This window comes from Podarcis liolepis, assembly GCF_965112155.1.
Source record: "Podarcis liolepis genome assembly, chromosome: 3".
Lineage (NCBI taxonomy): Eukaryota > Metazoa > Chordata > Lepidosauria > Squamata > Lacertidae > Podarcis > Podarcis liolepis.
This window is the reverse complement of record NC_139557.1, coordinates 88113408-88126598: the sequence shown is the minus strand read 5'-3', so window position 1 is coordinate 88126598 and position 13191 is coordinate 88113408. Positions and strand designations below refer to the sequence as shown.

General features: G+C 44.3%; 1 protein-coding gene across 10 annotated transcripts in view; it reads right to left on the bottom strand.

The window, feature by feature from the left end:
• DAAM2 (dishevelled associated activator of morphogenesis 2) overlaps window positions 1-13191 on the bottom strand; it is a 216917-nt gene that overhangs the window by 21039 nt on the left and 182687 nt on the right. For all 10 annotated transcript variants that reach the window (XM_083497181.1, XM_083497178.1, XM_083497174.1 and 7 more), the window contains 6 exons: window positions 9879-9963; window positions 7825-7931; window positions 6968-7056; window positions 6212-6380; window positions 5816-5923; window positions 3788-3848 (listed from right to left, as the gene is read on the bottom strand). In XM_083497181.1, coding sequence (XP_083353307.1) covers window positions 3788-3848; window positions 5816-5923; window positions 6212-6380; window positions 6968-7056; window positions 7825-7931; window positions 9879-9963 — 619 coding nt within the window. The remainder of the gene's footprint in view (window positions 1-3787; window positions 3849-5815; window positions 5924-6211; window positions 6381-6967; window positions 7057-7824; window positions 7932-9878; window positions 9964-13191) is intronic.

Sequence of the window (13191 nt, the reverse complement as noted above, 5' to 3'; positions counted from 1 at the left end):
TGTTGAGCAGCTGACTGTGAACCTATTTTTAGCCCTGTGTTTGTAATAAGGGGCTTTGAAGAGCCCTCTCTACTGTCAGAGCCAGGACTGTGGCGAGAACACGCTGGAACGCAGTCAAGAGTTGCACCTTCCCTCCCCCCTCCATCAAGTCCACTCCCAACAAGGGCCTTCCATTGTTGCTATAGTGCTGCATTTTTACATGCCAAAAGTGGGTGGGGGGAGCAGTGAAATGAATGAGCAAGAGGGGAAGGTGCTGGCTGCCAAGGCTAAACAGAGGTGGGAGGGAGGGGGACGGGTGCATGAATGGGAAAAAGATGTTGCCCGAGAAAGGGAAGGAGAAGGTACTGCAAGGACACTGGGCAAACAACTCACAAGCTTGAAACCAAACCGAATCTATGGTTTATCACTCAACAGCTGCAACTATCCTGTAATTTCTTGGATGCCTGAAACAGCCAACACAAAGGAGCTCTGGGCACACAGAGCTTTCTTAGCATGCAAGGGGAAATGTGCCTGCTGGAGAGAGGTGGGGCGAGCTTGTCAAGGAACAAAGTCAGAACTTGAGAGTGACCTCCTCAATATTTATCATGCAAACTGGCTCTGCCACAACCGCTGTGAATCCACATGAAACTTGAGATTTGAAAATGCACACTGAACAGTATTTCATTCCGTGGAAGCGAGCGCTGAGCAGCATTTCCAATGGCCTGGCTTGCACACCACACTCAGCCAACTGTTGGCTTAATGCGCTGAAGCGATGGAACCAAAAAAAAATTCTTGCCAGAAGCAGGACCTGAGCCAATGGGTTTAAACTACAAGAAAAAGGATGAATACAGTGGAACAAACTGTATCAAGAAGTCCTCCATCGTTAGAGGACTTTAAGCAGAGGCTGGATGGCCACTTCTCAGGGATGCTGAAATAGTAGGTTTCCTGCATTCGCAGGAGGTTGGACCAGGTGACTGACAAGATGCCTTCTAACTCTATCATTCTAGTCCTCGCATCGCATGCTCCAGAAGTTACTACAAGATCATGTTATGTTTGGACTGTAACTAAAAAGGCCAGCTCCAATAGCATTTTATTTAAAAACCCATGAACGTTGTGTTTTAAGTCAACTGACAGCGATCTTGAACCTGCAAACTGAGAGAAGTCAAACTGAGAGAAGTCATTTACAGTGTAAACGGGGCCGGGTATTCAGGGGATACTTGGTTCCACCACCTTAACTCCCTGGCTATCTAGCATATTGAGATACTATTGATGTCACCAGTTATTCATGCAGGAGCAATAATGTTCTCCAGTCCAGGGAGAATGAATGTAAAATTTTGTGTTCGGTCCATACCGAGTGCTGCACTCACACAACTAACACCACTAAAGGTCACTTCACACACTGCAGGATTAGCGGGTATATATATCACAGACCCATGCGGAGTACGTTACTACAACTATATCTGTAACATCTGAAGTAGATCCATACATTAATATCACACTCTTTCCTCTTCAAAGTACCCAACATAGATGAATCTTCAGTTGGGGAGATTATTCAAAGCACCCCCAGTGTTCGCAAATAATGCACTGTGAAAGCACGTCAAAGTGCAAGTAGATAAATAGGTACCGCTCTGGCGGGAAGGTAAATGGCGTTTCCGTGCGCTGCTCTGGTTCGCCAGAAGCGGCTTAGTCATGCTGGTCACATGACCCCAAAGCTGTACACCAGCTCCCTCGGCCAACAAAGCGAGATGAGCGTCACAACCCCAGAGTCGTCCGCAACTGGACCTAATGGTCAGGGGTCCCTTTACCTTTTTAATAAGATAAAATGAACTGGATGATAAACTTTACAATGTAATAATTTAGCCTTGCAATGATGTCTGATTCTTGCTGCTTCACGTATTTTTGCTGCAACAGCGATGATGATAAAGAGTCATCCCAAATCACAGGTGGGAGGCAGAAGTAGCATGACTTTATTAAGGCCACACAGAAAAGCCAGTGGACAGCCAAGAGGAGAAAGTAGGTGTTCTTGGCTCTAGGTCCTACATTCAGTTCACCAGACCACAATCCCCTAGAGAAGGCCCAGTATGACTGAGTCTTTCTGTTTTGCAAAAGCCCGTTGGCTCCATTCCTTGTTTGTCCAGTGTGATTCTATTCACAGGGCTTGTAGTAACAGAGCTCTACAGTGATTACCCCCAAGTATATAACATCGAGTAGAAAATGAAAGGACTGAGCCACTCCCTAGAAAGTAGGCAGGCAATTCTCTCTGTGGTTGTTTTGAACAACCAACTACAAGGTCCCTTCCCTGCTCCATTATGGATGCATGATCCACTGAACTAGAAATGTGCTAGGGAAGTGAGGGCAAGAACCACAGCTCACAGGTAAAGCAAGTGTTTTGCATCAGAATAGGATGCAAATGATCTCTGCCCAAGACCCTGGATATGACAAGAGTAGTAGACAATACTGAGTTTGATGGACAGAACAAGCTGGTGTAAGGCAGCTACATGCCAGGCTGTACCCTGTAGAGTAGGGGGTGGGCAAAAGGGAAAAGAAACAGACAGCCATGTTTGGTGTGAGGGACAATGCTCCACCTGTCCTCTGCTATTTGAAGGATCTTGGGCCCCATTGGTGGCTGCTCTCAGACTCTGGAACTCCCTCCCTGGAGAAACTAGACTAGTTCCCTCCTCGTCCTTCTGCTGGCAGGTGAAGACCTTCCTCTTCCAATAGGTTTTTGAGAACTGACAGCTTTAATGAAAGGTCTGGTGTCATGCTATTTTTATTGTAATTGTTTTCATGTTTTAAGCAGATTTTATATATGTACTGTATATAGCTTTATATTAATGCTTAATTTTTCTTTAAAAAAAATATTGCTTTTTCTACATTTTTACCTTGAGTACCATTAGGGAAAAGGCAAAGTAAAAAAAAAATAAAAAAAATAAAAAAAATAAAAAAATAAAATAGTCAACTCTCAGCAGATTGGCCTACAGGGATTCTCAGCAAGGGACAACTCATTCACAGAGCTACAAGTGCCACAGAAAGTTACTACAGGTTCCTAACTGTAAGATGGTCATGGCAAAAGATCTAGCAATGGACTTCCCTTTAGCATTTTAGTGTGGATGTCTGCTAATATACACATTTTTGCAAAGCCGTTTCCCCTACTCAAGAACATTTTTTATATTATTTTCACAAGCATGCATTTAAATGCATGTTTATTATATGCATTTTTATTCAATTACTTGGCTGCAGAACTGCACCACAAAATTCTGAGAAGTGTGAATTTTGAAGGATGGCTGAGCTTCAGTTCACATATTGAAAAAGTGAATCAGGTAGGTTTGCCAAGTACAAATTGAATCAGTGTTTTCCCCCATCCTTGGTTGTATTGCAGCACCGTACAGCTGTGTGACCACCAGTTCCATACCTGCTTGCTTCCCTGCCTTTCTCCCTCCTTGGCAGATGTTTTGGCCGCTACTAAATGATTTGATACATAGGCTACACCCCACCCGTTCAGACCTGTCCACAGAGGCCACACCAAACACCTGCTCAGAGACCAAGCCTCTCTGAAAGAAGCAAAAGCAAATGTTCCAACATTTTTAAGGCATGTCATTTGTCAAACTCCCATTCCCCCAGCTCTCAGTAGCAGATCAAACAAGTTTCTTAAGGGGTACATCTGGTAATATCATCAGCCCAGCCCTACGGGAGACGGTTTTAGGGAAACAGGCGGTGCTTGACAAAAGAAGAAAAGCTCGTTCTTCTCTCACCAAAAACACAGTGCCTGAGTTCCCGAGTGAGTATTTGGAAAGCACGAAATACTTACAGCTTCAACAGCTTTCAATCCAGTCTTTATGTTGTTCACTTCCTTCTCCAGCTCCACCAGGCTGCAAGGAGACACAGAGAGACATACAGCAGTTGAAAACAAAAAGAGCAGTGTTACATGGGAATACAGGAACTGGTGAGGCAGTAAAGATCGCTGGTCCATCCAGTCTGGTATCCTGCCTCCGGCCCCAGCCCTACACCAGATGCTTTAGAGGTGGCAGGAAGAGGTCCATTCTGTGTTGCATGAGCTTTTAATAGGAGGGTTCAGACCCCGGGCTGCTTGCACTCACACGCAAGATCCCACACTATTCAGAAGAGAATAAGCCTTTCAACCTCTGGATAAATGAAATGGGGGAGGCAGGCTGAAGCGCCCAACATTTTGACATGGCATGGCCAGCTTTAAATAAAGCAGAGAGCTTCTGCTTCTCTTCTTCCAATAGAGGCCTTGGGGGGACTAATGGACTGGTTATTTGTTTGCTATTGACTAGTTTTTCATTCTGCTTGTGTCAGGCGTCAGAGGATCCAAACCCCCATGGTAGGTTGCCAGGAATGGATAGAACAAGGAAAGTTCTTACCAATGCTATTTATTCAATATTCACAGAGATAGGCTTAGAAATGCAGCCTCTTTTAGTAATGGTGTTGCTCTGAGTGAAACCCCACCCCCTCCGTCTCTCCCACTTCCTCATGAGACATCGCTATGGGTGCTAGAAAGAGCCTTTTGCCTTTGAGGTCTCTGCTCTCCTACTTTCAATGCCCACCGGGTTCTAGAAGGGGGGGAGGGGGTTGGAATGCTTTCTGAAGACACTGAGTCATTCAGCTGTCCCTCCCCTGATGCTTCTTCTTCTTCCTCCTCCTCTACCTCCTCTCCCATTTCCCAGCTTTTCTGCTCATCTGCCTCTGAGCTGTAACCTTCCTCAAACCCCTGTTGTAATTCTGAACTGTCTCCTTCTTCTCTGGAAGGGTCAGGCTGGGGAAGCAGTCTCCACCATTTCTCCTCTGCCCATTCCCTGACATCTTGACTTATGTTCTTATCTCCTCTTTTAGTATGTATCTTTTAACAAATTTAATCATTTTCTGTTCTTAAGTCACCTTGGGCACCTAGTGCAGAAAGGCAGGGCAGGAATTCCATTGATTAACTATTACCTGCTTAACTCACAGGCAGGAACCCAGCACCAGAATAATCATCTAAAGAGGATCAGCTTCTTCCACCCCACTGACATTATTATGCCCTCCTCCCAAAAACTGACAGCAGAATACAATGCACATCCACTCTGATGTATGCCAGCATGGTGTAGTGATTAAGAGTGTTAGACTAGGACCTGGGAGACCACAAAGCTCCCAGGGTGACCTTGGGCTAGTCAATGCCTCTCAACCTAAACTACCTCACAGGGTTGTTGTAAGGAGAAAATGGGTAGAGAGGGAGAAGCATGATCATCACCTTGAAGTATTTGGAGGAAAGGTGAGATTAAAATGTAATAAAAAAGTGAAAATGAAATGAAACTGAGTTTAATGGGACTTATTCCCAGGCAAGAATTGTACATTGTGGCATGAGTAAAATAACCCCTTTTGATTAGTTGAATAAAAAGTGACCATAAAGATCCATGGAAAACTACTAATGTTGAGGGATAACTGTTGGCTTTTCATGCAATAGTATACTGGGCTATAAAAAGTGGCAGAAACGTAGAATTGTAGAATTGGATGGGGCCCCAAGGGTCATGCAGCCTAAATTCCTGCAATGCAGCAATCTCAACACATGGTCTCCCATCCAATTTGAAACCAATCTGGACCCTGCTTAGCTTTGCAAATGTGCTAGCAGATTTATTGCTGCAGCATCATGTGAATCTACAACATCTATCCACTAATGCTGTACAGATCATATTCCATTTTTCACTGCAGGTTAACAGCCTATTTTACAACACATTATTATATGTCGCCTCTAGTCAGGTTGCCGAATGAGCAAATGTCAACACAATGATCTAGTACCCATCCTTTGTTGAATTTTTAATGCCAGCCCCAGCCCCAAACTTACTTGACTTTTGCTGCTTCTGGAAGATGCTGTAGTTCAGACTGCATGTCTAGAATATCTAGGTAGTTCTTTTCAAAGATCATAATCAGGTAGTGTAACAGCGTAATGTTCCTAAGAAAAACAGATATGAATGAGGCAAAAAAACAGGATATCTGGAATAACTGACATGCCATGCAAGATGTCTGGCATGAAGTCAGGCTCACCAGTTCAGGGTTAGCTAAGCATCAGCATTTATGTTTCTTTAATAAAAGCCATGTAAACAAAAAGCAAACATATCTCTTTATAAAAGCAACAAAAAATATTTCACTTGGACCCACCCATCCAACAGAGAATGTTTAATGAAGAACAACATAAAAATATTTATAAGGAATAAACAAGCAAGTAAGCAAATAAACCTACTTATCTATGCTAGATTTGGTGTCTGCTATTTTATTGAGGCTGGAGACTTTAAAGCCATAGGCGTTTCCTCTTTGGCCCTTGTTCATGTAGTTGCCAAAGGCTAAAACGACTTCCAGGAGCTGCTTCAGCCGCTTACTACGTGTGAGCTCCTTGGAAGCCAGGAGAAGAGCTGAAAGAGAGAAATAAGAAATTCCCTTAAGTTAACAGAGTGGTGCCATTTCAATCAGCAAATGTGAGGCAATCATCCTTCTTCCAAATCCCAAGTCCCCTGCCCCAGTCATTTTCCCTCGAGAATCAAAAATGTATAAGAATGTCACTAAAGAGCTTTTCCATTACAGTGAAGAGCATATACAGCAACTTCTGGTTTCCATTCAAAGTGAAAACCAGAAGCTGCAGCAAGTGGAAATTTTTTGGTATTTACTGTCAAGTGAGGCAGAGGTACCCACACATAGTGGGTCTCACATAGGATGGTGGTCTAGCTAACAAAAGAGACAGAGAGGAGCCAGGCAATATAAACTACACTGTCAGAATTGTGACTGGACCTGCCACACGGTGGTTGCCTTGCACTGACCGCGACACTACCCAGTGGAAGACAGCCAATGCTATTCCTATTCAGAGTAGACCCATTGAAGTTAATGAATGCCACTAACTTAGGTTCATTCATTTCAACGGGCTTACTCTGAGTACGACACAGTTGCCTACAGCCCAGCATCTTTTTGCAAGTCCTGCAATGGTCTCTGAAAACTTTCGCTTTACCTTCTACTTTGGGTTTCGCTTCTGCAAGCCTCTCTGGGAACTTCTTCTTAAAGAATAATGCTTGAAGCCGCTGCTGGTAGTGGTCGATCCTAAAGTAGCGAAAGATGTGGGTTATATTTCAAGGGAGCCCCAGAAAACAAAGCCACTATGAGCTCAGTCAGTATTTATACAAAACCTAAAATGACTAGGGTATGGATGAGGAACCTGTGGCCCAACAGATGTTGTTGGATGCCAACTCCCATCAGCCCCAGGCAGCATGGCCAGGGGTCAGAAATTATGGTGGAGGGCCACATGTTCCCCACCCCTGAACTAGAGGATGCTTTAAAGCCTCGGTGGGTGGAATAAATAAGGTGGCTGGCAGAGTTTAAGAAACATCATCTGCCATTTGGCTTTGGGCACTAAGATATTGTATAGTACAGCAGAGTGCTAAGGGCCATCATTAACAGTCGTCATTTCACTTGAAATGGAGAAAAGGAAGGAAGGAAGGAAGGAAGGAAGGAAGGAAGGAAGGAAGGAAGGAGAGAGAGAGAGAGAAACAATCCAGATGCATAGAAATATATTTATTCAGTCTAACAAGCTTCCAATATTTCCTTCCATCAAGGGCACTCATAGGCAAAACCAACATGAGTCTTTGGCATCAGACTCTGTTGCGAATTTTATGCAGTGCTGGGCCAGAATATCTTGATAAAGGGATTTCTATTAGTGGCTTGTGATCAATTTTAGCTGGCAAGTACAACAGCTTGAAAAAGCAAATAGGAGACTCTGAATAACATCCCTGCTCTTATTCCCTCCTCCTGCCATGCCTACAGATACACCACACAGAGAGACAGAGACATTTATATGTAGTATATATACACCTGCTCATTTCATAAAGAAAACGGTCTGCCCGAGCCATGCGGTCAATTTCATGCTTGTGTTCCTCCAGCAGATCAATATCACTCTTCTCTGGGACAAACTTCAGTAGCTGGAACCACAGGTGGGGAGAAAAAGGAGAAAAAAAGACAGCATGAGGGAACTAACCAGGGCAAGGGGAAGACAGCAGGAGAGTGAACTAATAGGGTTGCCCACTGTAAGAAAATGCTGCTTGGAATTCCCCATGTGACTGTACTTTCTAAGCAAGGCAGCTGTGGTCATACAAGTGACCTTTCTGAAACATCTGGTTGGATTCTCTGACTTGGATTCTCCCCTCTGTGACCCTCATTAGATACTTTCAAATTCCATATAGGATTTCCCATATCTAACAGCTATAGGCAGTGTATGTCTAATAAAGAACTCCCTTAATGGCCAGAGGCACTCCTGAGTGTAAATGAAGGACAATCTGGCCCTAAAAGTGTTGAGCCTACTCATCCTCCAGTAGACACAAAGCTTTGACTATTCCCCCCCACACATTTTAAAAATGGTTTTGCCCTGGGGAGACAATGAACAATATCAGTGTGACTGGGCAGATGCTCAATAGAGGCTCCTATTCATGTGTTGAACTTAAAAGCTCATACGTTGACAGATTTTTTACATATCTAGTGGGAGTAATGTTTTGGCCTGGCCAAGCGTGTGTATGTTTGTGTGTGTGCTCCTGCGCATGCGTGCGCACACACACACAAAAGCTCCCTAGTTACTAAAACAAACAGCCTGCAAGAAACATCAGACAATGGTTCTGCTTTTTATCATTCCCTCCTCTATACTAAGGAGCAGTTTAAATGCCAGCAATCCATAGATGTGATAATGGTAGTGCAGGAAGCTATAATAGCCAAAGAACACTGAAAACTGGAATGCAATGTTCTTTGTGGATACTAATGTACAAACCAAGAGCTTTTGGAATATTTATTCATTTAAGAGATTTATATCCCACTCTTTGATCATACTTATAATGCCCAAGTTGGCTCAACAGAAAGTCAAAGGACCTTGAAAAGGGAGATACGAATCTCATTTTAACATGTAAAAGAACTCATAGTGCCTATCTACTCAGAAGTAAGACTTATGGCCTTCAATGGGACTTACTCCCCAGTTAAGTGCATATAGCAGGCATCCCCAACCTGCGGCCCTCCAGATGTTTTGGCCTACAACTCCCATGAACTCTAGCTAACAGGACCAGTGGTCAGGGATGATGGGGATTGTAGTCCAAAACATCTGGAGGGCCGAAGGCTGGAGATGCCTGGTATATAGGATTGCAGATCTGGTGGTTTAAGGGACTAAAACTACCATAGCAAAAATAATGGCACAGATGAGATCCATACCAAAGCATCATCTGCAACTGAAATAAAGTATAGTGGCGATTGGTAAGTTTGTGGCTGAGGTTAAATATCAGATGAGGCCACCACACTGCCATACATTACCCTACACTAGCTCAGCACACCATTTTTAAAAGATACATAGATTACCTCACTCACCCCCAATTCTAAATATTTTTTTTTCACTACCATTTCTTCCTTCTGTTTTTCTTTCTTTCTTAAGTCTTAGAACCAGCACTGCCCTCCCTCACAATAGTAAATTAATACTGGTTCATCTGAAATTATTATTATTAGTTTAGTAGACCAACAGCTATGAAGGAACTCTGAAGAAAATTGACATATTAACATGATGTGAGTGTTAGGTTGGAGAGATGATGTTTTTTTTTTTACATTTCAAAGCCAAATGCAGTTATTCCAAGAAGTAAAGGCTGCCTTCAAGTTGTAATATGGCCCAATGTGGGGCAACCTGTGGTATTCCAGAGGCTGTTGGGAATCAAACTCTTATAAGGCACCATGAAGTATGGACAATGGTCAGGGATAATGGGTGTTGCAGTCCAACAACATCTGGAAGCCACAGGTTGCTGACCCTTGCTCTAGATAATGAGTAGCATGACATGAGTGAAAAGAGGATGAGAAATATTCCCATTAAAATCAACATGTTTAGTAGCCCTTACAAAGCACATTACCTGTTCCAGCATATCTTTAGCAAGATCTTCTTCTTCATCCATTTTCAAGATTGCTTGTCGGATTTCCTCATTGGATAGCTTCAACCTTTAACAACATCAATATTCCCCCATTATTTTTATTAATAATAATATTTTATTTTTATTATTGCTTGCATGGCTAATTTTGATCAGTCTGAAAGTTCAGCCAATATTCTGTCGTAAAAACGTCCCTTAGATCTATAGGAGGGAGCAAAAGTTAAACCTTGCAAACATTTCCCCCCTCCATTCTTGAGTGACTGGCAATGGCTACCATAGGAATTAACTTTTTTAAATTGGTGGTCCGCAATTTAACGGAACCACCTTTACCACCGGGGCCTTGTAAAGACCCCAAGATCTCCTGCAACGATTTTGCAAAGTTTTTTGCAGATAAAATCACTCATATTCGGAAGGAGCTAGACACCACCGTGGGAGCAGGGCTGGGGCGGGAGAGTGCTAGAGCCCTGTCTGGTCAAGTTGCATGGAATCAATTTCAATCCGTTACCCCCGAGGATGTGGACAGGCTGCTTGGACGCGTGAAACCAACCACCTGTCTCCTGGATCCTTGCCCATCTTGGCTAATAAAAGCAAGCCGGGAAGGGCTGGGCGATGGGCTCTGCGGGGTGGTGAATGCTTCCCTCTGTGAGGGAACATTCCCAGACCCGCTGAAAGAGGCGGTCATTAAACCGCTTCCTAAAAAACCTTCTTTAGACCCGGCCAGTATGGCCAACTATCGCCCAGTCTTAAATCTTCCATTCTTGGGCAAGGTGATTGAGCGTGTGGTTGCTGAACAACTCCAGGCACGCTTGGAGGATGCGGACCATTTGGATCCCTTCCAATCAGGGTTCAGGCCTCATCATGGGACTGAAACTGCCTTGGTCACACTGGTTGATGATCTCCGGCGAGCTAGGGACAAAGGTGAGAGTTGTTTCCTAGTTCTGCTGGATCTCTCAGCGGCCTTTGACACCATCGACCATATCACCCTTCTGGACCGTCTTGAGGGGTTGGGAGCTGGGGGCACTGTTATACAGTGGTTTCGCTCCTTCCTCCTGGGCTGTGTTCAGAAAGTGGTGGGGGGGGATGAGTGTTCAGACCCTTGGGCCCTCACTTGTGGGGTGCCTCAGGGTTCCATCCTCTCCCCCATGCTTTTTAACATCTATATGAAGCCGCTGGGAGAGATCATCAGGGGGTTTGGACTGGGTGTCCATCAATATGCAGATGATACCCAGCTCTACCTCTCTTTCAAATCAGAACCAGTGAAGGCGGTGAAGGTCCTGTGTGAGTGCCTGGAGGCGGTTGGAGGATGGATGGTGGCTAATGGATTGAAGTTGAATCCTGACAAGACAGAAGTACTGTTTTTGGGGGACAGGGGGAGGGCTGGTGTGGAGGACTCCCTGGTCCTGAATAGGGTAACTGTGCCCCTGAAGGACCAGGTGCGTAGCCTGGGAGTCATTTTGGACTCACAGCTGTCCATGGAGGCACAGGTCAATTCTGTATCCAGGGCAGCTGTCTACCAACTCCACCTGGTACGCAGGCTGAGACCCTACCTGCCTGCGGACTGTCTCGCCAGAGTGGTGCATGCTCTAGTTATCTCCTGCTTGGACTACTGCAATGCGCTCTACGTGGGGCTACCTTTGAAGATGACCCGGAAACTGCAATTAATCCAGAATGCGGCAGCTAGACTGGTGACTGGGAGCGGCCGCCGAGACCACATAACACCGGTCTTGAAATACCTACATTGGCTCCCAGTACGTTTCCGAGCACAATTCAAAGTGTTGGTGCTGACCTTTAAAGCCCTAAACGGCCTCGGCCCAGTATACCTGAAGGAGCGTCTCCACCCCCATCGTTCTGCCCAGACGCTGAGGTCCAGCGACGAGGGCCTTCTGGCGGTTCCCTCATTGCGAGAAGCCAAGTTACAGGGAACCAGGCAGAGGGCCTTTTCGGTAGTGGCGCCCGCCCTGTGGAACGCCCTCCCATCAGATGTCAAAACGATAAACAACTATCTGACATTCAGAAGACATCTTAAGGCAGCCCTGTTCAGGGAAGTTTTTAATGTATGATATTTTAGTGTTTTTTGGTTTCTATGGAAGCCGCCCAGAGTGGCTGGGGAAACCCAGCCAGATGGGCGGGGTACAAATAATAAATTATTATTATTAAATTATTATAACTTTAAGCAATCACAATATATTGGGGGGGGACTATTCACACAGGGCCAACTTCCCAATGGAGTTGGTGAAAGAACCTCCATGCATAAGGAAAACATCAGTGGAGATACACATGACGGGAGCCTTCAAAGTCTAATTTATAGTACCTTGCAGAAAAATAAAAAAAGAAACACTGAAAAATTCCACACTTTTTGTTGCCTTCATAGTCTTGGAATAGTGAATAAACAAATGTCAATGCTTCCCAGACAGGAAACAGTACTAAGCCTGAGATATTTAACACATTTTAACACTGCCCAATATAATCAGCAGCTAGTAATTAAAACATGGAAGGTTATGTTAAAAATAAAAACCTTTAAAATTTGAGCTGTGCTCTTTCCAGCTATTCAAAAATGTAAGGCCAAACTTATGCCCTTCAGCCAATGCATAGCATAGACCCAGAAGACAAGGCATAGCCCTATATCTGAGCTGAGAAGCTGCAACTGGAAACTATGCTCTACAACAACTATGCACTGAAGCATAGAACAGGCTGTCAGAGAGACTCCACTATTACTCTTATTTTGTCATTTTCCTTCATCTAAATATATATACACACAATTCATATTGAATGGATAATGGGTCCTCTTTGTGTATGGAAAATCATAACACTCATCCTTCCACTTGGCATCAGTTTCAGCAGGGAAGCCAAAAACCGAAGAGGCCATGGAGAATGAATTACCCTCCTACATCCCCAAGAGAAGTTCCCCTCCAACTCGAATTTCAGAACCATTAAGCAAGATACTCCAGAGAAATCTGTGCTGCTCCTGCCTATGGTCATAGTTACTGTGGCCTCACCATGTTTTCAGTTTCCAAACCCGACAGTTTGATGCCTTCCCAAGGTGCTCAGTTATCTCAAGATTTAAAATGCTAAAAGCATGAGCAGTGAAATCTAAGAAACCGAAATGCTTGTGCAACTGTACTAAGCAACTAACAAGGAAATGTTTGGTTCAGGCAACCTGTCCTCCTATCACAGAGAATTACATGGTCCCATTCTAAGATGCAATTCAACAAGACTCACTGAAAGTCTGCAGGTGAATACATGGAGCTTAAGGTGTGCCTCAAAGATCCCTGCAGAGTCTATTAATCTCAGGGCCAAA